Source organism: Chlorocebus sabaeus, chromosome 3 (assembly GCF_047675955.1).
Source record: "Chlorocebus sabaeus isolate Y175 chromosome 3, mChlSab1.0.hap1, whole genome shotgun sequence".
Lineage (NCBI taxonomy): Eukaryota > Metazoa > Chordata > Mammalia > Primates > Cercopithecidae > Chlorocebus > Chlorocebus sabaeus.
Window position 1 is genome coordinate 22,858,913 of NC_132906.1, and position 27,405 is coordinate 22,886,317.

Sequence of the window (27,405 nt, forward strand, 5' to 3'; positions counted from 1 at the left end):
TATCCAATTCGCAAAAAGTGGTTTCAAGTGTTTTAGCTATTAGCAGTATGCAATAGCCCTGAAATAATACATTACTTCATCTGCAGAACGTTAGCCTCTATGCTACTAAAAAAAAAAAAGTTCTCTTGTTGAACATCATTAGTTTACTTGAGACTTTGGGGGCACTAGAAATTGATGCTGAATGGTGAAAAAGCACCTCCCCTTACCAGCTCCCCTCTACCACAGGTGACCTCCCGCTAATTCTGATGACCCTGCTTTTTAAAAACAAATTCTCTTAATAGTCTTTTCCAAATCTCTTAATAAATAAAAGTTCCTGAAGACTTAAATCAGGCTCTCATAGGGGACCTTAGTATAAAGGCTTATGGAAACTAGCCACTAGTCTGATGGTAGCCATCAGACAGAAAAGAAACCCAGGACACTCCAACACATCAAAGACACCCAGGCCATTTTCAAAGCACACCAGTGACTGCATTATATCAGTAAAGAAATATCCTTTTTATGGTGGGGGGGGGGGGGGGAACTAATATTACAAGTGAATACCCACTTGATTTACCTTTGTTAAAATTAGCAAAATGTATAAAGACACGTTTTTTAAAGCACTCCATCAAAAATCCATTAAGCAGATGAGGCTGAGGCACTTACAGTTTTCTTCCCTCAAAGGCAGGATTTTTAAAAGTTAAATTTTCCCTCTATAATTCCCTTCATTTCTCCTCCTATTTCTGGAAACAGCAACACTAACAACAGAAGCTTATCAAAGCAGAAAACATTTCAGCAAAAGCAGATCAATTACCTATAAGATGGAGGAAGAAAGGGATAGCAGTCTCTTTCTAAGTCCTGCCCAGTTATCACCCCGTCTTCTTCCTGCCACCTGCTGATCTCAGCTCTGCACCATGGCAACAATTCTAAAAAAGCAACCTGGAATTACAGCTGCCTGATCCATCATGTTCCCCTTCTGGTCTGAGATCAATGAAAGGTTTACACAGGGATATATACATGTGTATGTTTGTGTGTATACACATGTATACTTGTCTATAAAAATTTGATCTAGATTGTATGTGTGTATATGCATTTTAAAGGAAATAACTGAAATGCACCTATTTTTCAAACCTATTTATCCTATACTACAACCTATTTTACAAACTAATATTTATTATTTTTGTACACAATTTGCTCTTATGCATGACCATTACTTCTAAGACAACAGGGAGCAATGATAACCATCGTTACCATAAAAACAAAATGCGCACACACACACGCGAGCACACACACACACGTACTCCCTCTTCACAAAAGTTGGGTAAAGATTAGAAAAAAGTAACAGTAAGCATAAATTACAAAATTTCCCACAAGAAATTATCCCCTACAATTGGCAAGACGTATCAATAACAACAGAATGTAACTGTTAAATTTTCAAACTGAAAATGTGCAGGATTACTACCCATTGATCAATCAAAACCTGAGCATTTTGAAGTATTTTCCAGGCCGGGTGCGGTGGCTTGTGCCTATAATCCCAGCACTTTGGGAGACTGAGGTGGGTGGACCACTTGAGGTCAGGAGTTCAAGACCAGGCTGGACAACATGGTGAAACCCTGTTTCTATCAAAAAAATTAAAAAAAAAAAAAAAAAAAGTTTAAGTATTTTCCAGCTTAATATTTTTAAAAAATAAAATAAAACAAAAATAAAGCAAGGTCTCACTGAGCCCAGGCTGAGTGTACTGGCAGGATCACAGCTCACTACAGACACGGACCTCCCAGGCTCAAGTGATCTTCTCACCTTAGCCTCGAGAGTAGCTGGGGCTATAGGCATGCACCGCCATGCCCAGCTAACTTTTTATTTTTTGTAGACAGGGCTCTATGTTGTTCAAGCTGGTCTCAAACTCCTGGACTCAAGTGATCCTCCAGCGTCAGCCTCCCAAAGTGTTGGGATTACAGGAGTGAGCCACTGCCCCAGCCCCTTATTTTCTTTAAATGTCTAGGAATTAAATCTCAAAGATATGTCAGCACGCTCAAAATAATTTTGATGAAAAAAGAAGTTAAAAATCTCAGAAGTGCTATGCCGCAAAGTAAACAAAAGGTATTTCTAATTAGGCAAATTGTGTCATCCCTCAAAAAAAGGAAAAATTAAAAACAGGTTGTTTATTTTATTCAGTTCTAATTATAGTACCTAGCTAGCAAAGTGTTATGAATGTAGTATTATTTTCATCAAATTTTGCTTTAATATTTATCTGAGATTGTACAATTATTTTATTCAGAAAAAGTTCAAAGATGCTGGAAATGAAAAAAATGTGGAAATCAAGGTGGTGGATAACCCTATTAAGGCTGAAATTTATTTTAATTAACATGCATATTGTTTTAATTTTAAAGGCCTATGAGAGAAAAAAATTTTAAACCATACTCTAAGCCAGTAACCCCCAACACAGGTGTGAAAAACACTCTCCTTGATGCGGAATGAAAATATTATCCAAATTACTGGTTTTTTATCTTAAAAGGAAAGACTTTGTGCTTTGATTGTATTTAACAGCTAAACTGACACTGGTACACTTACTTAGTCCATCCCTTAGTCAGATGGTCTCCCATCAACTCCCAGTGTTCAAGTTGAGGTTTTTAAAAATTCAGGCTATCACTAAATAGCCCTTCCCAGAGATGATCAGAAGTCAAAATCATCTGAGAGTTCTGAAAGTAGTCAAACCTTCTATACTTATATCCAAATTAATTAAAACTATCTTGAAACTTTATTTTCAATGTTAGAAACACATGTAATTTTTCAGTTTTGAAAGGTCTGAAATAGTGGGGTTTTTTTTTTTGAGATGGAGTCTTGCTGTCGCCCAGGCTGGAGTGCAGTGGCGGGATCACCGCTCATTGCAAGCTCCGCCTTCCAGGTTCACACCATTCTCCTGGCTCAGCCTCCCGAGTACCTGGGACTACAGGCACCCACCACCACACCCGGCTAATTTTTTTTTTTTTTTTTTTTGTATTTTTTAGTAGAGACAGTTTCATCATGTTAGCCAGGATGGTCTCGATCTCCTGATCTCGTGATCCGCCTGTCTCGGTCTTCTAAAGTGCTGGGATTACAGGTGTGAGCCACTGCGCCTGGCCTGAAATAGTGGAATTATTAACTGCCAATTATTTTCTTAACGTGTCAGAATCTAGAATCAGTCTAAATTTTTTTCTTCAATAGCATTTACTTTACCATTACAGAAAAGCAAGGAGCTGGGAGAGGATGTTATAGTTCAAGTTAGTTAAGCCTTTACAGAAAATTATTTCAACAATATAATTGTGATCTTATCTTTCACCGATTCAAAGCAATATGTTTTACATCTCTCACATTAGGTTTCTCCTTTCACTGATTACTTTCCTTCCCTTTTTTTCATAGTAAATGAAAAATAAGGGTGACATCTTAAAATTCAATGAATGAAGTGGTATAAGCCAATTAGCTCTGCTAATAAGCAATGGCAAATGGTAAGCAAAAGTAAACAGGATCCTGGTCTCTCACAGAATTTTAGCTAGAGGGAGAAATGGCACGCAAAAATGTAAAACCAGGAGTATACGAAATGGAGTATACATGACACAATGACAGCAAACAAAATGACCTCACCTATTCAAGAGCATCACAGGAGACATCCCTGAAGTAAGTAAATGGGCAAGAGAAACAGCCAAAAAGTGGTCAAAGGTGAGACTGGCAAGATAAATGGCAACTCTCAGGTTTTCACAAATTACAGTAATAATTTTTGTCTCTACCCTACCCATGAATCCTAAAATTAATAGGAAGCCAATATTATGTTTTAATTAAAGGAATAACATCACTCCAGTCAAACTGTGGAGAATGAATTTGATTAGCACAGGGGTATATACAAGGAGAACTCTTGTGTCCAAGTTAGGAAATCATGGATTGAGACAAGGTAATGACAACAGGATACACAGCTGAGCTATTTCAGCCCCCCACCCCGTAAAAAAAATCAACAGGACTAGATGATGGATTATAGTGTAAGGACTACAGATATATTGAAATATGACGCCCAGGTTTCCAGCATACATAACTGAACACATGCGGGTGACAGTCACTAAAATAAGGAATCCCAAAAGAAACCCAGATTTGAAGGTGAAGATCATAAATTCATAAAGCATACTTGAAGAGCTCCTGGGACACCCAAAAAGAGATGTCAAATAGGTAGATCTATGAAGTTGGTCAGTGTTATAAACGCGAATCATCTGTGTGAAGGTATTCAATCTGTGGTATTGGTAGAAATGCCCAGAGAATTGATACACGATAACCAAGGACTATGCCTAAGAAACTCCCATATATAAAGTCCAAGTAGAGTGAGAATGAATCTGTGAATGAGACTAATAACTGGCCAAAAAGACAGAAGGAAATCAGAGAACTAAAGATTGATAGCATCTGAAGTGTGAAAAGAGAATGTAGTCTATTGTTTCAAATGCTGCTGAGAGTACACATATGACTAGATACAAAACTGGCCACTCGATTTAGTGATCAAGCTACTAATAACCTCAATAGTATTATTTCAGTGAGGTTATCAGAGGTGGAAGCAAGATTCAAGTGGGCTGATTGAGTAGGGGAGGAATGGAGAGATTATAGTTTTTAAGTTTGGGTACACAGAGGAAGGGTGGGGAAGTAGCTAGATATAAATCAATGAAAGTTTTAGAGAGACTTTAACATGCTTCTATGCATAGGAGAATGATCTAGTTGAAAGGAAAAAGTTAAATATGAGAAGTAATTTTTTAAAAATCATAAGATCTCAGATAGCAAAGGTGATGAGATATAGAGCATAGCTGAAGCTGAAAGAATGGGTGTTGAACATGTCAGATTTATGTCTGGTAGCAGAATGACGGATATCCCATCTGATGGTTTCTAATTTCTCTGTAAAGTTGAAATGAAGTATCCATTGAAAAAGCTGCATATTACTCAATGTAAGTGTACTAGAATGTAATAAAATTTTGGCTAAATGAGAAGCCCTTTATGCAGTAACAGAGACTACTTTCACATCTATTGCAGTGTCTGGCACATAATAAATGCTTTACATATATTAGCCAATTTATTCCTCAAAACCACCCCAGGAAGTATGTTTATCACCCCCTTTGCAGATGAGGAAACTGAGACATGCAGTTTAAATGACTTGCCCAAGGTGAGGGGCAGTGCTGGATACTCAAATCCAAACACTGACCCTAGAGAGCAAAAGCTTAGTGTGCTAAAAGACCTCTTATTGTGCTTAAGTTTGCCCCTAGAGCACTCATATTGTCAATACAGATTGATGGTTTCTTAGGACAACTGAGAACCTAAAACTGGGACTTCTAGAACACTAACCCCACATTATCAAATAATAAAAAATACAAACTTACTTTTAGCTAAGAAACCTAGGCAATAAGACTTCATAAACTGACAGCTATAAAGTTCACATACTTGAGGAAGAATCCAAAAGATTTTTCTTTACCTTTCATGGCTTGTTTTCCAAAACTACAACTCTCTAACAGCACTAAAATGGCACTATAATTTACCTTCTTACATATGGGTCTTCCTCACTAAATCTGGGCATCTCAAAGGCTGCCTATGTCTTCTTCATTAAAATATTTGTTTGGTGCCTACTGTGTAGCAGCTGCTAAAAAACAACAGCAAACAAGACAGCCATAATCTCTGGTCTCAGGAAGTCAGATAATAAATAGACCAACAATACATGCTTTTAAATTCGGCAAAATAGTAGGAAAGAATCGATGTAATGTTAGAGAGTAAAAGTCAAGGAATAGAACTAAACGTTTAGATATAATGACTAGAGAAGGCATCCCTGAAGAGGAAACATTTAAGCTGAGACTTAACAGGGGCATTCCAGTCATTAGGAATCCCCTAAGGTAGGAGAAAGTAACACATTCAGAGACTAAATGAGCCAAAGGTGGCTGGAGAGCAAGAATGAGGGTAAAGTTGGAGGAAAAGGTAGGGCCTGATCATTTAGGGTCTTACAGGCCATGATAAAGAATTTGGATGTTGTTGTTTGCATAAAGGAAAGCAATTAGATATTAAACAGAAAAGGCATTTTATTTATGCCTTAAAAATCACAAATCATATTCTGTGAATAAAACATAGATCAAGAGATAAAACAAGACCAGTAAGAACTATTGCAATAATTAGGCAAGAGAGGATGGTGGCTTGAAGAGATTGAAAATGGAGATGGTGAGAAGTGGACAGGTTTGACAAAGATTTAAGAGGTAAATCTGATCTTGGCAAAAGTGCAAAGACAATTCAGTGGAGAAGGAAGAGTCTTCTCAATAAATGGTGCTGGACATCCATATGCAAAAGGAAAAAGAATCTATCCAACACTGACCTTATATCTTTCACAAAAGTTAACTCAAAATGTATCACAGGCCTATACGTACAATTCAAAACTGTAAAACTTGTAGATAATGTGGAAGAAAATCTTGTTTGGCAATAAATTTGTAAACACAGCACCAAAATTATGACCCATAAAGAAAACACTGATAAGGCAGACTTCATTAAGATTGAAAATTTTTCTTCTCTGTAAAACACTGTTAAAAAAAAATGAAAAGACAAGCCACAGACTAGGAGAAAATATTTGTCAAACACATTATCTGATAAAGAACTGGTATGTAAAATATACTAAGAACTCTTAACACACAATAAAAAACCCAAATCTTAAAAAAGGGCAAAAAATCTGAGCAGACATATCACCAAAGATAACAGAGGGGAAAAAAAAAAAAAATGAAGTGGAACTCAACACCCTATATCCCTAGAGAAATGCTAATTAAAACAACGGATACTACAAACACCCTTATTAGACAGGCTACAATCACTGACAATACCAAATGCTGCTAAGAATGTGGAGCAAACGAATTCACATTCATTGCTCGTGGAAACGCAAAAACAGTACAGTCGCGTTGAGACAGTTTGCAGTCTCTTACAGAGCTAAGCATAGGCTTACTACATGACTCAGCAATTGCACACGTAGGTATTTTCCCAAATGAGTTGAAAACAAGTCCACATAAAAACCTGCACGGAATGTTTGCAGCAGCTTTATTCAGAACTGCCAAAAACAGCAAGCAACCAAGCTGTCCTTCATTAGGTGATGGATAAACTGTGGTAGATATATACAATAATAAGAAATGAGCTTCCAAGTCACAAAAAGACAAGAAAAAAACTTTCATATTGCTAAGTGAAAGCCAGTCTGAAAAGGCTACACACTGCATGACTCCAACACTATGACATTCCAGGAAAGGCAAAACTAGAGATAGTAAGATCTGTGGCTGCCAGAACCCGGGGTGGGGAGGTAAGAGTATGTAGCACACAGAAAAGGATTTTGCAACAGGGAGGACCTTGATGACAGAGTATTCACAGTCGTATCAGAAGCAACAGCCAGAATGGAATAGATTGAAAAGTAAATTAAATTTGAGAAATTATAACAATATAAGTAGACAACTCTTGATAATGAAAGTGAACAGAGATTGCAGAAGTTAGGGGGTGTGGAAAAGCTCAAGATGGTTTCCTTTTCTTAAGATGATGTATGAAAGCACAGACACTCATGAAAATGAGCTAGTAGAGAAAAAAATTTGCTAATAGAAGGAAAGAGAAAATACCAAAAGCAACAAATCTTTAACAAAATACAAGAGATAGACCCATCCTCTAGAGAACAATGAGAAAAAGCCTTTGAAAAAAGAAGTATGGGGATAGAAGCATCTTAATATTTCCAGTGCATGAAATACTATATATTATAAAAGATGCATGAAACTTAGTAGATCCTCAATAGAGATTAAATGAATTGAATTATTTAAATAACTATAATGGTTTAGAAAGCTCATAGAAAAACATACTTTTAAGTGGTGGGACTCAAACTAAATTGAAGGCAAATTCAGACATTGAAAAATTCATACTACTTCCAGTTTCGAGTTCAACTAGTGAAGTTGTCACTCCTGTTGACAAAATAGAAAAAAAACAAAAACAAAAAAACCTGAACTGGAATCAATAGCTTCTCTTAGATCCATCAGAGAACTGAGATCACAGGACAATCTGCTGCCTCCTCCAAAACTAAAGAAACAAGCAAATACAGAAAATCACAGCTTACCAGAAGCAGCAACTATTGCGGAAGCCAACAACTGGAAGAAAAACTTAAAAGGATAACAGATCAATTAAGAGAATCTAAATATGGACTAGTTTGACAGATGGAAACTCCTAGCAAACCAGCCTTAAGGGGCTCCCCACACTTGCATGATTTTTTGTTTGTTTGTTTGAGATGGAGTTTCGCTCTTGTCACCCAGGCTGGAGTATAGTGGCACGATCTCGGCTTACTGTAACCTCCGCTTTCCAGATTCAAGCAATTCTCCTGCCTCGGCCTCCTGAGTATTAATAGCACCCGCCATAACGCCCAGCTGATTTTTGTATTTTTTTAGTAGATATGAGGTTTCGCCATGTTGGCTAGGCTGGTCTCGAATCCCTGACGTCAAGTGATCCACCTGCCTAGGCCTCCCAAAGTGCTGGGATTACAGACATGAGCCACCGTGCCCAGCTACTTCCATGATTTTTAATTCCAAAAGCCCCATCAGGTTAAAGAAAAGAGAAAAAAAAATCCCTGTGCTTCTGGAAGGAGAAAGAAAAACAGGAAAAAGTAACCATATTCAAATATTCCCAGAACATTCTGCGTCCTTAACAAAGGACTGACCTTAAGGAAAATTATTTTACCAGAGGCTAACCAACAACAGGTATATCAAAGCCTGACCAAGTGGAGTAGGGAAAATATCCAACTAAGGTTCTTTCTCTAGCTTTCTTGTTTCACCTAAAGTGGGTTAAAAAGGTGAGAAGCATTTGTGAAGGTGAAAGCCCAGGGGCACTGTCCCACAAAAAACCTGAGGCCTAATCACAGGACTACAGGCTACTCTCCCCACCCCACAACACATATCTTACTACAATCAACAGATCTCCTGTAAAATAGGAAATCACAACTGAAAGAATGGTAAGGCTCAGGCTCTATTTAAAAAGGAGTCTCATGCCTGTAATCATAGCACTTTGGGAGACCAAGGCAGGAGGATCACTTGAGCCCAGAATTCAAGACCAGCCTGGCAACACAGTGAGACCACACCTCTATAAAAATAAAAAGATAAATTAGCCAAGCATGGAGGCGCCTGCCTGTAGTCCCATCTTCTCAAGAGCCTGAGGCAGGAGGATCAGTTGAGCCCAGGAGTTGAAGGCTGCAGTAAGCCATGATTGTGCCACTGCACTGCAGCCTGGGTAACACAGCAAGACCCTGTCTCTCAAAAAGTAAAAATAAAAGGGAGTCTGTAGGGAAACCCAAATACCACAGAGTAGACAAAATCAAGGACACTATAGGAAATTTTAGCCTCTGACATCAACAGCAAATAAACACAGATTAACCCCTAGCCAGATCAACATGAAACTTCATGCTCAAGGCCTACTGATCTTAGTTCCTTTTACCCAATACATCATATCTAGCTTTCAACAACAAAACAAAACAAAACATAGCCAGGCTCAGTGGCTCACACCTGTAATCCCAGCATTTTGGCAGGCTAAGGTGAGCAGACCGCCTTGAACTCAGGAGTTCGAACCCAAACTGGACAACATGGCAAAAACCCATCTCTACAAAAATACAAAAATTAGCCAGGTGTTGGTGGCTTGCGCCTGCAGTCCCAGCTCCTTAGGAGGCTGAGGCTGGAGAATCACTTGAGACCGGGAAGTGGAGGTTGCAGTGAGCTGAGACTGCACCACTGCACTCCAGCCTGGATAACAGAGTGAAACCCTGCCTCAAAAACAAACAAATGAACAAACAAAAAACACCATTAGACATGCTAAAAGGTTAGGAAAAATAAAAGTCTGAGGATCCAAAGCAAGTGTCAGAATCAGATTCAGATATGGCCGATATTTTGCAATTATAAGGCCAACAATTGCAAATAACTTACTAACATGCTAAGGGCTCTAGTGGAAAAAGTAGACAACACGTTAAGAACAGATGGGTAATATAAGCAGAGAGATGAAAATTCTGAGAATCAAAAGGAAATGCTAGAAATAAAAAACACAGCAACAGAAAAAAGAATGCATGTTACCAGATCATCTGCACATGGCCTAAGAATCAGTGAGCTCAAAGATATGTCAATAAAAACTTCCAAAACTGAAAAGCAAAGGAAAAAAAAAAAAGGAATAAAATATCCTAAGACTGTAGGACAATTTTAAAAGGTAAAATGTATGCATAATAGGAATCCAAGACAGAAAAGAGAGAAGGAAACAGAATACAGATGCTCCTCCACTTAAGTCCCAATAAGTCCATCCTGAGTGAAAATACTGTCAGTCAAAAAGGCAACGGACTGGAAGCTGAGGCTTGCTGCTGCCCAGCATAGCAAGAGAAGTATTGTTTCTACTGAATGCATATTGCTTTTGCACCATCGTAAAGCTGAAAAATCATTAAAATCGTAATCGAAGAAATAATGGCTGAAAATTTTCCAACATTTATGACAGACACCAAATCACAGATGCAGAAAGTGTGGAGAACATGAAGTAAGATAAATACCAAAAATCTACACTTAGGCATGTCATATTCAATCTGCAGGAAATCAAAGACAACGAAAAAATACTTAAGCCACAGATGGTAGTTAAGAGAAACCTTACCTATTGAGGAACAAGGATAAGAATTACATCAGATATTTCTTCAGAAACCATGAAAGCAAGAAGATTGAAGTGAAATATTTAGTGTTGAAAGAAAAAACTATCAACCTACAATTCTGCATGCAGAAAAATTCTTAAAAATTTTAAGAGAAAAAAATACTTTCTCAGATAAAAATAAAGAATTTGTCACTACTAGACTTGTCTTGAAAAAAATGTTAAAAGTTCTTCTGAAAGAAGGACAATATAGGTTACAAATCTACACAAAGAAAGGAAAAGCATTAAAGAATAAAAGATAAAAACAAAACATTTATTTTAAAAATTCCTAACTGATCTAACACGTTTGTTCAATATAATGACAGCAACAATATATTGAATAATTATAGTTTATGGAAAACTAAAATAAAAAACAGCAGTTTATAAGAAATGGGAAAAATAATTGGGAATACTATGTTATAAGGTACCAGTACTGCCCATAAAACAGTTTTAATGTTAACTGAAGGTGGATTAGTCATAAATGTACACTGCCAACTCTAGGGCAATAACTAAAACAAAAATTTTTAAAGTATAATTGATATGCTAAGAGCAGACAGAAAATGGAATTATTTAAAATGTTCAATTAGTAACAGAGAAGGCAGAAAAAGAGTGGAAAGCAAAATAAAGTTTTTTAAAAAGAACAAGAGCAATGAACGGAAAAGCTGCAAACCTAGACCAGATAATTAATCCAACTAAATCAATAATCATTTTAAATGTGACAGCTTAAATATACCAATTAAGACAGAGACTTTCAAAGTGGATTTAAAAAAACAAGACCCAACTGTACACTATATGTTGTCTACAAGAAACTCACTTTAAATATAAAAACACATAGAGGTTAAAAGTAAAAGGATAGGGACAGATATGCTATGCTAACACTAATCAAAACAGTTGGAATAGCTGCATTAATTTTAAAGCAGATCTCAGAACAAGGAAAATTATCAAAGATAAAGAAAGGGCATTTCATCATGATAAAGGGGCCAATACTCCAAGAAGATATAACCATTCTTAATATGTATGTGCCTAGCAATAGAGCATCAAAATATGAGGCAAAAACTGAAAGAAATGTAACGAGGACCAGTCAAATCCACTATCATAGTTAAAGACTTAAACAACCCTCAATCAGGAATTGACAGATCCAGAAGGCAGAAAATCGGTAAGGACATAATTGAATTAAACGGCACCATCAATTAACAGGAGCTAACTGGCATCTATAGGCTACTTCATCCAACAACAAACAAAATACACATTCTTCTCAAGCTCACATAAACGTTCACCAAAACAGACCACATTCTGGGCAATAAAAACATAACAAATGTAAAAGAATATAAAACTAAAAATCAATAACATATCAAATATTTACAGATAGTTGCAAACCCACAAAATACTTAGAAATTTAAAAACACACTTCTAAATATAACATGGGTCAAAGAAGCCTCAAATTGTTTTTGTTTCAAACTAAATGAAAATAAAAATAGTTTATCATAATTTTTGGAATGCAGCAGAAACCGTGCTAGAGGGAAATTTATAACACTTAATGCATATAAAAGAAGACTAAAAACCAATAATCTAGGAAAACTGACACAGAAGAGCAATATAAATCTAAAGCAAACAGAAAAAAAAATTAGATCAGAAATCAATGAAACTGAAAACATGGTAATGCAGAAAAATCAACAAAATCAAAATCTAGTTCTTTAATAAATAAAACTGATAAACTTAGGGCCAGGCTAGCCAATAAAAGACACCAAAAAATACTACCACAAATCAAAGAGGGGCCATGACTTCTGATCCCATGGGCATTAAAAGAATAATAAGTGTTATGAGCAGTTCTGTCTCCACAACTCTGGTAAGTTAGATGAAACGGGCAAATTCCTTGAATAATACAATCTATCAAAAGTCACGGGAAGAAACAGATAAACTGAATAGGCCCATATCTATTAAAGAAATTGAATCAATCATTAATAACTTTCCCATGTAGAGTTCTACCAGGTATCTGATGATATGATACCAATTCTCTATAATCTCTTTAGAAAGCAGAGACAGTAAACAATTCCTAGCTCATTCTGTGAGGCCTTTGTAACAGAACTAGACAAAGATAATACTAGAAAGGAAAATTACAGACCAACCTCTCATTAACATTGATGCAACAATCCTTGACAAAATACAAATCAAATTCAACAGTGTATTAAAAAAATTCTACACCATGACCAAGTGAGATTTTTCCACATATACAAGGCTGGTTTGACATTCAAAAGTCAATTTATAAAATCTACTACATCAGTAGGCTAAAGAAAAATCATGTGATCCTATCAATGAATGCAGAAAAAGCATATGACAAAAATCCAACATCCATTCACAAAAACTCTGAGCAAACTCGGAAGAGAGGGAAACTCCCTCAACCTGATAAGAGTATCAACAACAAAAAAAAACCTACAGTGAACATCTCACTTACTGTTGAGAAACGTCTTTCTTGTTGGTGAAAAAGGATGCTTTCCCCTAATATTGGGAATAAGACAAGGATGTCTCCTCTCACCACCCCAATTCAACATTATACTGGGAAGTCCTAGCTAGTGCAATAAGCAAACAGAATGAAAGGTATGCAGACTAAAAAGGAACAAATAAAACTTGTTTGCAGATGATATGATTGTGTATGTTGAAAACCCCTAGGAATCAAGGAAGATTCCTGCAACTAACAACTACAGCAAGGTTGAAGAATATAAGGTTAATATACAAGTCAATTGCTTTCCCATACACCAGCAATGAACAATTGGAATTTGAAATTAAAATGCCATTTACATTAACACCAAGAAATTAAACACTTTGGTATAAATCTAACAAAACAGGATCTCATATAAGGTCTATATAAGGAAAAAGCTAAAAAATGCTAATCAAAAATCAAAGATCTGAAAAAATGGAGAGATGTTCCATGTTTATAGATAGGAATACTCAATAATGCTAAGATGTCAATTATTCCCAACTTGATCTTTAGATTAAGTGCAATCCCAGTCAAAATCCTGGCACGGTGGACACAGGCAAACTGATTTGAAAGTCTACATGGAAAAGCAAAAGGTCCAGAATGGCCAACACTATTAATACTCAAGAACCAAGTCAGAGGATTTACACTTTCCAGACTTCAAGACTTACTAAAAAGCTTCAGTATTCAACACATCATGATATTGGCAAAAGAAAAGATCAGTGGAATGGAATAAAGAGTACAGATTTAGAACCACATATAGTCAACTGATCTTTGAAAAGAGAGCAAAGGCAATTCATGGAGAAAGAACAGTCTTCAACGAATGGTGCTGGAACAACTGGACATCACATGTCCCTCATCCCCTCAAAAATCAATGTAAACACAAACCTTACTCCTTTCACAAAACCTGAGAACAAGTCATAGATCTAAATGTAAACCACAAAACTTAAAAAAAAAAAAAAAATCTGTAGAATATAAAACAGGGGAAAGTCTAGGTGGCCTTAAACTTTTAGATACACCACCAAAATCCTGCCCCAGTAAAGGCAGACTTTATTAACATTTCTACTCTGCAAAAGACAGTATTAAGAGAATGAGAAGACAAGCCACAGATTGGGAGAAAACATTTACCAAACACCTGATAAAGGGCTGGTATCCAAAATACATCAAGAACTCTTAAAACTCAAAAAAAGAAAACAACTTATTTTTAAAATGAGTAAATAACGTAAGCAGACACTCAGCAGATTGAGTTGAAAGTGTATGAGAAGATGTCCAACATCATATATCATTAGGGAATTGCAAAATAAAACAATGAGCTACCACTACACACCTATTAGAGTAGCTACAATCACATGATAGTATCATACGCTGGTGAGAATGTGGAGCAACAGAAATCACATTCATTGCTGATGGGAATGCAAAATGGAAAAGCCACTTTGGAAGACAGTTTGGCAGTCTCTGTATTGCAAAGCTAAGCATTAACTTACCATATGATCCAGCGATCACACAAATAAGGGAGCAAAGGACATTTCTAGGTCAAACTATTCTGTATGATACTAATGGTGAATACATGACATGTATTTGACAGAACCCATAGAACTGCATGACAGAAAGCATGAACCCCAATGTAAACTATGGACTTTAATTAATAATTGATCAATAATGGTTCATCAATTATAACAACTGTAACACACTAACACAAGATGGTAACAGGGGAAACTGTGAGAGGGAGGAGGAGGTAAATGTGAACTCTCTACACTTACTGGTCAATTATTCCATAAATGTAAAACTGCCCTTTTTAAAAAAAGTCTATTAAAAAAAAACTAAAATAACCCTTTAATTCACACCCTGAGGTTCTATATGAAATCATCCTGAGAATATGCAAATGCACGATCAATGGTGTAATAGATCAACAGATCTGCCTTTGAATGCCATCTTCACTGCTTATTGATTATTATGTCCTTGGCCAGGTCTTGTAACCTCTGAGCTTCAACATTTTTATGTGTAAAATGAAAAAATTATCACCTTTCTCACAGGTTAACTAAATTCAATTAGGTAAATATACGTGAAGCACCTAGCAAAGGTACACTGAGTAGGTATGTAAATGTTTGTTCTTTTCTTATTTTCCCCCAAATTCTTTCTAACTGAGGCAAGACAGGATATATCCTAACTCAATCAGTGTTTCTCAAATCGGGGTACCTATACCCTTAGATATACATGCAACCATTAAATAAATAAAACACCTCATGTCTTCCAGGAGTTCAAGATTTGAGGGATGAAAGATAAATATTTTAAATGGTAATTAAAAGCACTACTAAAATAATGTTGCTATAGCAGAATGTTTACACTGTATTTCAATATGCAATACAAGACTGTGCCTCAATTAGAACTTAGGCCATATTCTCAAACTTCCAGGACTACTTCTTTACCATCTTCTGCCATATGATATATTTCCCACACTTTTCCACTAATTTTAATTATGTTACTAAACTCAAGTTTATTTTCTTCTCAATACCAGTCATATGACAAGTGTCTCCAATAAGCCTGGTTATCTTTAAATTAGTAAATACAACCTGAAAAATAACATTTTATACTTACACAACTTAATATACAATTTAAAGTCAGAATTAAGAAAGTAAACCGAAAATAACTTGAATTGAGACTGTACTTTTCCATGATTTCCCAGAGTCAATTCCTTTGATAAGCTGTGCAAAATACACATACTTTGCATATACAGACTACTAGCCTAATTTTTAGAAACAAAATACTTTTTCATATCACTATAATTTCTCTGCCTAGGAGAATCTCAACATGCATAAAATCAAGCACTTTACTGGATAAATATTTAAGGAGAAAGTGGTATGAGTATTCCAGGCCAAAGGTAACACAAGGTCATGTGTTATAATTGCCCAGACAGAGCACATCTGTAATGTGCTGGTTTGGTGTCACACACTTACAGAAACTGCAGTACGCTCACAGATCTACAAAATTTTTTTTGTTTGTTTGTTTTTGAGACGGAGTCTTGCTCCGTCGCCCAGGCTAGAGTACAGTGGCACGATTTCAGCTGACTGCAAGCTCCGCCTACCAGGTTCTCATCATTCTCCTGCCTCTGCCTCCCTAGTATCTGGGACTACAGGCGGCCACCACTACGCCCAGCTGGGTTTTTTTTATTTTTAGCAGAGACGGGGTTTCACCGTGTTAGCCAGGATGGTCTTGATCTCCTGACCTGTGATCTGCCTGCCTCAGCCTCCCAAAGCGCTAGGATTGCAGGTGCGAGCCACTGTACCCAGCCCATCTACAAAATCTTTAAGGATCTCAAAAGCATGCTACATGAATAAGAGGTAAGAATATGGGGATACTTAGTATGTAGAAGACTTGGGCTTGGAATTGATGGAAAAGTAATAGCTATCTTGAAGGCTGTCACATTTGAAAGGGATCAGACTTGCTCTGTCGTCCCAAACTAGGATTAACAAGCAGCAGCAAGTAGTAAAGTGGTACATCTGGTAGTGAAGAGACTTGAGTACTACAATTTGTTTAAAAATAGTATATTAGAAATGTATGTGGTATTTCTGGATACTAATTATCTTGTATGTAAAATAAAGGTGCTAAGCTAGATAATTCTAAAGTAATTTTCAAGTAAAAATGGTATGGGAGGGGGGGCTAGGTGTGGTGGTTCACTTGAGGGCATGATTAGCCAGGCATGATGGCTGATGCCTATAATCCCAGTACTTTGGGAGGCTGAGGCAGATAGATCACTTGAGGTCAGGAGTTGGAGACCAGCCTGGCCAACATGGTGAAACCTCATCTCTACTAAAAGTACAAAAAATTAGCTGGGTGTGGTGGTCCATGCCTGTAATCCCAGCTACTCATGAGGCTGAGGCAAGAGAACCACTTGAAGCCAGGAGGCAGATGTTGCAGTGAGTCGAGATCATGCCACTGCACTCCAGCTTAGGCGAGAGTAAGACTCCGTATCAAATTTAAAAAAAAAAAAAGGGGGGGGGGGGGCATGGAAGCAAATTCTGATTCAATTTCTTAGCAAAGAGTGTCCCTTCCCAGCACTTTGGGAGGCCGAGGTGGGTGGATCACCTGAGGTCAGGAGTTCAAGATCAGCCTGGCCACCTTGGTGAAACCCGGTCTCTACAAAAATAGAAAAATCAGCCGAGCATGATGGCAGGTGCCTGTAATCCCAGGTACTCAGGAGGCTGAGGTGGGAGAATCACTTGAACCCAGGAGGCGGTGGTTGCAGCGAGCTGAGATTGCGCCACTGCACTCCCGCCTGGGCAACAGAGCAAGACTGTCTCCAAAAAAACAAACAAACAAAAACAGTATCCTGAATGTACATGGAATCAGCTATGAAATGCTAAGTTCTATCACAAAGAACTTAGCAAAGATAATGGTGGCATGTTGATTCACATTATCACTTTTTCTACATCAAAGGTAAGGTGGAATAAATAGCAAATTATTTTAATAAAGGCCAGGCCAGGAGCAGTAGCCCATGCCTGTAATCTCAACATTTTAGGAGACTGAGGAGGGAGGATCACTTCTCAGCCTGGGCAACATAAACTCCAACTCTGCAAAAAGATACCAAAAATAGCTGGGTACAGTGGTGCATACCTATAGTCCCAGCTTGAGAGGCTGAGGTAGGAGGATCACCAGAACCTGGGGAGGTTGAGGCTGCAGTGAGCCATGACTGAGCCACTACACTCCAGCCTGGGCAACAGAATAAGACCCCGTTTCAAGGGGGGGGGAAAAAAAAAGGCAGACATGGCAGTGCATGCCTATAGCAGAGAAGGCTGAGGAAACAGGATCACTTGAGGCTAAGAGTTCCAGGCTCCAGTGAACTACAATGGTGCTACTGCACTCCAACCTAGGTGACACTGTGAGACCTTGTCTCAACTAACAAAAAAAAAAAAAAAAAAAAAAAAAAAAGGCCAAAAATGTCCACTAGCAGTTGTTTTTAAAGAACTCAAAAACATGATGAAGGATTATTGCATTTTTCGATGTTATCCTCTATTGAGTAAATTACACTAGTAATTTAATTGTAGCGGGAAAAGTCCTATTTTTCCTATCTTGTCCATATTCAATATTGCATTTTGCTTCGTTTCTAGATATACTGATTATTCTAACATAACCTTTTGAACCTACTTATTCCCTAGAGAACAATAGTATATCACTTTCTCCTGTCAATTATTTTATATACCAGGCAACAATGTTATTTCTTGATCCTCAGGACAAGATTTCTGAGTTACAGTGTTGAGTAAACGTTTACAGAATGCCTTCATTTCTCAAACCAAAATAAAAGTTACTAAGTTGAGCAATTGTTTTCTAAGTTCTAGGTATTATTTAATAGAAACAGGCAAAATGAGACTGTACTTTCCTTTTGCTTTGCCAAAACCTGCAAAACTTGTGCCAAAAATATTCCAGGCAATAATCTCATGAAATATGTACTCAACTTACCAAAGTACAATATTTTTATAGTGCTCAAGCTTGAGAAATTAAATATGAGTCATAAATACTAAGAGAGCAGGGGTAAGAAATGCCTTGGAATACTGGAGGCTACATATACAAAGAGTACAATGTCTATGGACATGTTTCTAAATGCACTCCAAAAACATACAAAAACAAATTTGTGGTTTATCAATTTCTCTTCTCTGAGAGTTTTAAGAAAAATTATTTTCCTAATTCTACATCTGTCTGAAAACCCATGGATACCTGTTGTAGTTTACATTATAATTCAAATATTAAACATATTTTGAATATTTTTCTACCTATGCCATACCTTACCTCTTGAGCAAAGATCCCTTTGATCATAATTCCTGAAAACTCCGGTGAATACTTCAAAGTTCACTAACATTTTTACTGCAGTAATCTAATTACCTTAGATGTATATATTAGTGGAAAAATCACTCCAGAATACCTAAGTGCTTAATTTTGAAACAATCTTTCACATTTCAGGACTAAATTACTATGAAATATTATTGTTAAAGGGAAACAAAAATACCTGGATAAAAATAAAGTAAAAAATTGCTTAGGACATCTAAGCACTGACATTTGTCAGACTACTTCGACATGGCAAAGAAAATAAGATCTGTGTACGTATTTACAATAACCTATAAAGTCAGGATTTTGCAGTCACACCGCTTGTCATGTTTACTTTTTTTTAACAGAAGCTACAAAAAAAACCTTTGTTTCCTTACTAAAGAACAATCAAAACAGATTTTTATACTAATCTAGTCAGTGATGGTTAAACCATAAGCCTATGTTCCTACACCTCGAAAATACAATGGTAAGTCAAATTCAACATTCTGTAATATTTTTATTTTGAAGGTTACTGATGATGTAGAGAAGAGTCTATGTTTTAAAAATTACTTTTTAAAAACGCATGTCACCATTATCTTTGCAATATTTTTCAGGTTTCTAATACAGGGTGTATTTTAACTTCCATGCCTACCTACCCTTTCATACACATATAGGAAAAGCTTATAGATTTCTTTTATATTCAAATAAAATACAGCCTTTCATTGGCATATACTGTGTCTGTAAACCTTTTAAAAGCTTTAATTCTGAAAACAAAATTTTGTCCACAGAATCTTTACATTTTTTTCCAAACTTACCAGGTTAATAAAGCCAAGAATGTTAGCTTCCTTTCTTTCCCCCACCCCCAATACAACAGCTATTCTAAATCATAACTGCCTTTTAGAAATTTGATTTTTTTCAGAGTATAATTTCTTTTGGGAGCCAAATTATTACATTTTAATCCACCAACTGTCACTAATTCAATCTTTATTTCTTGCCTAGGACCCCATCTTAATGTTATTTTTAATTTTGGGGGTCTACTTCTTCAGTAACTTTTCTTCAACTCTGAAAGGAAATCCTCTAGCTTCTAAGCAAATGCTGCATAGAAAAGGTAAATTGTTCCTGTGGCTTCAATTAAGTAAAATTATGTAGCTATAAAAACAAGAATCAATAAAACTAAATATTACCATTTCCATGCTGTCTTGATAAGATTTAAAAACAAGAGACTATGGGGTCAAGATTTCTCCTTCTACAATTATTTGTGCAAGTAGAACACTAAAATACAAAACATTTTTCACTTCAACAGTTCTTATGAATTGCATAGTCCCTTCCCTAATCAGCCATTATTTTCAAATGTTCTTCTGGGTAAAGGAACTGTTTTTGGATGCTATTCTGTAAGAGTTATATTTTGATCAATCTAGCATTAAAAGACTTGGCCAAATTACTCTTGATATTTACAGTATCAACTCAAGAGAGTTTTAATGGTTTGCAAAATTGATGTACAAAAATTGCATCTAAAAAAATCCAATTCTGGAAACAAAGGTAAGATGATGCTAATCAGGAAAATGCAAAAACATACAAAACAGATCACCTATTTCATACATTCACTGGTGACCCTCACAAAGAATCACTTTAACAGTTCAAAAAAAGTTTTTTCTGGGGGAAAAAAAAAATGTAACATACAGAAAGGTAGAATATATATTCAGAAATATTTAGAGAAAGACACTTAAAGTTAAAATACATTTAAAAATACTGTTGCAGTTTTCAGTTTCTACTCCTGAAACAGAAATAAGCCATTATCAGTAAGTGCATTTTTTTCATGGAGAAAATATTTATTAGATTTCAAATTATCACATAATACAGATATTACACAATTAGTCATTCTAGAAAAAAGTTTATATTAATATTCATAAAGTAAACACTGAAAAATATAGGACTGCATTTTGTGACATTTAAATATAAAAAAATTCAAAGGTAAATTCACCAAAATAAAAGTTTAAATAAACAAATTAGTTCACAATAATATACAAAAAGTTTCACTTTTAAATAAATAGCTTGTAGTGGCATGAGGTGCCTAGAAATGCACTTACATTTCTTTTTGCATATTTTAAGGAACAGAGCTAAAATTCAATCAAAGCATGAGATTAAGAGATTAAATAACTTTTCATCTTCAAAGCTGAAACAAGAAGCTTATAATCTCACAGGCCACACAAAGTGGTTTGTACTTTGGTTCAAAGAATTCAACTAACTTAATTTCCAAGCAAATCTCATTTTTAGTTCCTTCAGTTCTTCCTAAAACGATTAACAGTTGTTTTTTAATTTATATGTGTTTGTAAACCAATTGTCTTATTAACATTTACTAAAAACAAGTCAGGAGTAAAAAGCTGTAATCATTTATGGCAATTCAAAGCTCTCTGGGGAAATTTCAGTTCAAATTGATCCTTTAAACTTACTTTTAAGTACTATACTTACAAAAATTTATTTATAATGATAAAAAAATACAGAGAGCCAAGAAAGACTAAGTGCAGGTTATGCTTTAGCAAACGTGGCTTCTAAAACTTTTGAGATTTCCTAAAACATTTTAGCTGCTTCCGTATTAATAACTCTAGAATATCTGTTCTTAAAATGTATAACAAATTTAACAAACTGGCAGCATTATGTGACTTTAAAAATTTTCTTTAATAGCTTTTGACTGACCAGTTAATAGATACCAAAGAGAGAGAAAAACAGAAACATTTTGATAACTACTTCAATCAATTAATTGATGGCTTGGATAAATAACTATTTTGCAACACTTATTCCTTCACACCTACAGGCTTATTCTAATACTAAGTGTCTCTGCTCTGTAAACTACTGTTTTGTGTATTATTCAAACTTTAGTATGCCTTCAGTGTGAAAAAAAAAACCTCAAGTTTAACAGGTAGCTATTACTTTAGAGGACAGACCAAGCTACTGCCATCTCAAGAGATATTTCTTCTACTTCTCTGTTAGAAACGTTGATTTGACAATTATAATAAGGCTCAAGACCACCAAAGATGAGCTAAGAGAGTATATCCTAATATTAAAAGCAGTTTTCAAATAATTAAGAAGTTCACCCTTTATTCACTAGTTACTTTCAGTGTCAAGCAACAAAAAAAAAACCATTTCCTTAAGTTTTCTGGACTTCTACTGCTTAAAAAAACGTTTGCCTACTTCATTAAGGTGATTTTCAATCCCACAAATCTTTTAAATGAAACAGATACAGAGAGCTGCTTTTAAAAGAAAGGAGTCTCTCAAGCTTCCTCTATTTCAGTCTTCTGAATAGAAAGAAATATTTTCATGGCCATGTAAAATTCCAATCTGAAAAGATTATTTCATTATTTGAGCCTTTCCATTTTCAGACCAAAAGTAAACCAGAGTAATTCTTAAAAGTTTATAAATGACAAGATCAGGTGGCTGGCTCATCCTTGTGTCTTCTAGACATATTGCATGGATCCATTCACCACTGCCTTCCAAACTGCAGGTGCTGGCATGTGTGACAGATATCATCCATGAAGGCTCTGCTAGAAGAATTCCTTTTGCTGAAGAAGTATGATGTTTTACCAGTTGAAAGAAATCTGGGCAATTAGAGAACAAATAAACCAGTCTCCCATTATCAAGATACCTGGAGTCACAGAAGGAATCCACCAAGGAAAAATGAAAACTTGCCAAAAGGTAACAAGTTCACATTCTACCCATTGTAGGTGATAAGAACTTCCTGGAATCAAATCCTACCCTTGGCATCAAAGAAACTAAGAGAAAACCATCTTAATGCCATGGGTGAAATCTAGGAAAGGGTTCTTTTACCACAAATATTTATTCCTAGGGACTAGAAAATGACTTTTGAGTATATTAAACATAGCTTTCAGGGATATTGTATCCTGAAACTTACATTCATTCATACTTTTATTAAAGAATGAAGCCTAGAATTGACAGTAAAACCGTAATAGTACTATCATTCCATCTTTTAAAAGATCTAATATGAAGTCCTAACATTTGAGGTAGGAAGAAGACCAAAAGGTTCTCACTAACAGGGTAGGATAACACCTGGACATCTGACTGTATAAATTAGACTTCAAATGTCCAGTTTGCCCAAAGATGAAATACAGAACCTTTTAAATTACTGGAATATAAAGAGCACTTAGAAGTCCACTAATACCATAAAGGCCAAAATGGGTAGATATTCCCTTTTTAAAATTCCTGTGGACTACATAGGCATTCGTCAAATCATGTGCCCCAAATCATCCACTGCTTTAATTATCTGGAGAGAAAATTAAATTTTAGGTCTCATTTTTGAATGAGTACTAGTTAGCATTCTTAGAAAAACAAACAGATTGCAGTCCCACCTGGTTCTTAAATGAACCCAAGGAGTTTACCATAGAATTAAATGGGCAATGGAAGGACACTCCAATCTATAAATTAACCCAAGTAAATAATGGAAAGCACCCACTTGTTTATTATCCTTTCCCACTCTCTCCAGAAGCTGGATATTCTGTCTCCAAGGGTTCAGTGGAGAAAGTGGACCCCTGACGTCAAAAGCTCTCCGTGGTCTTGGCTGTATCTGTGGTTCTAGGATCACTCCTTGCACCTCTGGTAGGAGAGAAGCACTGAAATAGAGAGCTGAATATAGATTTAAGAAAAAATTCTTATTAAGAAATTACATTCTCTGGTCATTTGAGTTTGTAATGGCTTATCCTCTGGATAAAAAGAGCTACCTTTGGGCATACTTTCTTTAGTGCCTTCTTCATTTGAATTTTAGAAATCTGTCACCACAAGTGATTAATTCCTCAGTAACTATTAAGAAGGGACCTGTATTGGTCTAAGCCATAACACACTCTGTGATAAACCACTCAACTTTGAGTGGAAGACCAAATCAAAAATGATAAATTATGACTGGAAACAAGATCACAGTTGTCTTTAAGGGACAGGGAAAAGGCACGCAACCTCAGATATATCAAAGGAGGAGTCCCAGTTAATTCTTCTGTCAAAGAAAAGAAGATGGACTGAAAAGTAGAAACAGAAAAAAATCAAGCATATTAACAGGAATACTACTAAACTTTGGGAAAGTCTAAGAAGCTGAATTTCTTCTCTGAGTTCAAGTCTTCATTAACTTAAAGAATTAATCACACTATAGGCCCATATTACAGCAATACAAAGCTAAGCCTGTATTTTATCAAAGCTTATGACTACTGTCACTGAAAAGATTTATTCTTCAAGCACTCAGCTTTAAAACTGGGAAGGCAGAATAGTGAATATAGGTAATATAGACTCAAAATCTTTTTTAAAATGCATAATCATTTTCTTTTGGGTCAAGAAGAACCAGGAATAATCATTAATGGCTATAACATAGAAATTAAAGCAGTAAGATATACCCAAATTATAGATGATGGCAAAGATACTAGAAAATAGTTAGCTTTATTATAGGAATAAGGTAAATAAGAGAAGGAAGTTCAAAGCACATAGCATCTGATCAAGGAAAAGCTGAAAGGAGAACAAGATAGGCAGATACATATTTAAAGTTACAGGGACTGCAGGATAAATTTTAACAGTGTTGCCTTTGGAAAACAGATCAATTATGCTTTGTGGTACAGAGTAATACATCCCTATTAAATTTCAGATCTTATTCTAAATATAATGGTGCTGCATATCCTTGTTCTATGAAATACAGTCAGTTACAGTATCCTATTTCTGGGACATGTTATATTTTGGGATAAAGTTTTTATAAAATACTATCAAGTAATCTCCCTCTCATACCAACTGTTTATCACAAGGGTTCCTTACCTGTTAGTGGAACGAGGATTGTGTTCTCTTGTTCTCTATCAATCAACCAACAAAGGTTATAGTCTCAGCACTAAGAACATAGCAACCAACCAAAGTTAGTGTTTTTAATGCCTTCACTTCCTCCTGGCTCTGCCAGCCAGTTTGGAAATGTATCAAAAGCTGAAAAGGAATGGTTATTCCATTACCTAACAACATTCAGACTAAGTATTTTTAAAAGCTTAAAGATGAAAAGAATGAGCTAACCCTTCTGCACAGGAACATACCCAATTCTGTACAAATGAGAAATGAAGACAGTTTGACCTAAGTAAAGAAAACCTATTAATTTAACCATCAAATCTGCAATTACCAAATATTAAAGAAAAGAAAAAAGAAATTGGAAAGAAGGTGAAACTGCCACCTAACAAGAGGTATCAAATAATTATGAAAGTACTTTATGCACCTAAGTGGCAGCTACTGTTTCAATTTAAGTTTCCAATAGATTTTAAGTCCAAAAGTCTTTTAGTATTTAAAAGAGTGTATTCTTTAGATCAGCAGGCTTTAAAAAGTATTTTACAGTATAATCACAATGAGGAGGTATATGACGGATGGTAAGAAGAAAGGAATACAAATTAAAAAAGGATCTGAATACTGAATCTTAATAAATGCAATCTAATTAAGTGGTTTCAAGAGCCTAAAAAACCCCGAGTAGATTAACAAAGCATTCCACAGCTGGAGTTGTTAAGGAGTGGCTCTTTAACAGATGAAAAAGGCTTAAAATCAGTACACTGGAGCTATCTACATACATTTTCACTGTACCTATATGGTGCAAATAGGTGCTACAAAAGTGCTTTAAACAGTCATCTTCTAGTCTTTTCTAATCAATTTCCTTGACAAATTATTCTTTTTCATATAGTAATAGCTCAGTATTAACAGTGAAAAGTATCTAAGATTTCTAAATTAATGAAATCTAAGTAAAACCTAACTACTTTAAAAGAGTTTAAAACCTATTCAGAGATTATAATTAAGATATGATTTTCCAAATTTCCTTTAGTTTCCAATAGTTAACTTTTCAATAGTTTTCCTTTGGTTCTTGAATACTAATCAATAATAACATATAAGTGAGTGAAAATACAGGCAAAAAGAAAGAGGTACATTTTGAAATAGGAAATATACCTGGTAACTTTCATTTTTAAGTTTACAGGCCTACTTCACTTTGAAAATGAAAAACAACTCCCAAAAAACCAGATCTTGCTCAGATTAATATTAGTCTAAATTTAGAATTTCTCCTACAGCAGGAACTTTACGTTAAATGCATCCAAATCTTTATTTATCACACACCACAGTATAATATAGATTAAAAGTACAACAAACTTAGATTTTAAAAAACCAAATATCCTTAGGTTAGGTTACACAGCAAGTTAAATATGAGAGCTCGCCGGAGAAAATGAATCTTTATAAACTTCCCCTAGGTCAGAACACTTTCAGAATATAACTTATTTATTTTGCCTGAAGTACCAAAACATCCTAATTCAACACTCATACTCAGAAATGAATAAACAGATTTCTCTAAGTAGAAATTATTTTGAAATCACTGAGGTGAGGCGGTATCTCTCCTGCTTTAAGAGTTAATAATTTACGAAGACTCTGAATTTGATAATGTATCATTTATATAAAAAACGTAAAGATGCTTTCAAAATGACGTCATTATTTGAACAAGAAAGAGCAGCCTTTGTGAGATTATTATTGATGGAAACTCCTAAAAATGATACAGGAAGCCCTTACCTAATTCTATGTTAGTGGACAACATTCTTCTATGTGATTATTTTAAGAGGGGGAAATATTTTTTCCACTGCAAGACTTACATTTCAACCACTAGAGAAAAAATTTCAAACCAAAGCTAACAAAATGAGCAATGCTGAGCTGCTACCTCAAATGGCTGTCATAGATCTATTAATCTACCAGTACATCAATGAAATCATTTTAACATTTTCTGTAAATAATGAAATTTTTAAAGATTCTTACTGAAAATCCATGTATATTCAAATCAGAAACAGTATTTTATATATAAATACCACTGAGAAAATGTTATGAGAAGTACATCAAATTAGGCTGTTTGCAATATTTGTTCTCAATATTAAATTATTAAATGAGTATACACAGCTTATTAGTTTTAAGCATTTCTAATATCTAAGCATAAGGGAAGGCTATACCTATTTAAGCTACGAAATAGAAGGTACTATGTTTCTACAAAGACCAATTTCTACTCAAACGTGCTACAACTGACCGATCTAAAGTTGAACTTAATGGTTTATAAATTTACTGATTATTCATTAACCTGGACATTCTACATACATTGGAAGCATCTTTTTATTCTTTACCTATTATTACCCATTCATACTGGTTCTAAGGCACTTCTACAAAGAAAACAAATTTTTCACAAATTCCTCTAAGTATCCAAAACAGTCCTAGCTGGCAGTAAGAAGAAAAGGAAAGAACATGCTTAACAGAAGCAGTGTGTCTTTTATCTCCAGCCCCTAGAAAAGTGCTTGGCACATGGAATAGGTAACTCAGTAAATGCTTTACAAATAAGTTACTGATCAAAAAACAAAGAAGAATTTTGTCAAGTGGTTGATATCTAAAGTAGACACTGAAAAGTTCAACTTTCTAATCCTACAGAAAACAAAAAATTTATCAAAAGTACA

At 35.4% G+C, this 27,405-nt stretch overlaps 1 protein-coding gene across 4 annotated transcripts in view; it reads right to left on the minus strand.

The window, feature by feature from the left end:
• The window catches only part of TSC22D1 (TSC22 domain family member 1), a 144,225-nt gene that overhangs the window by 83,168 nt on the left and 33,652 nt on the right, over positions 1–27,405 (minus strand). The window contains exons 2-3 of one of the 4 annotated variants that reach the window (XR_005236494.2): positions 23,394–23,563; positions 20,739–22,521 (exon numbers count right to left, since the gene is read on the minus strand). The exons of 1 other annotated variant lie outside the window; for it this stretch is intronic. Coding sequence is in view for 2 of the 3 variants with exons in the window: in XM_007960312.3 (XP_007958503.1) it covers positions 23,316–23,550 (235 nt within the window). In the remaining variant the exon portion in view is untranslated. Of the gene's footprint in view, positions 1–20,738; positions 23,564–27,405 lie in introns of those variants that run through there. 2 more of the 4 variants (XM_007960313.3, XM_007960312.3) reach the window with 2 other exon arrangements.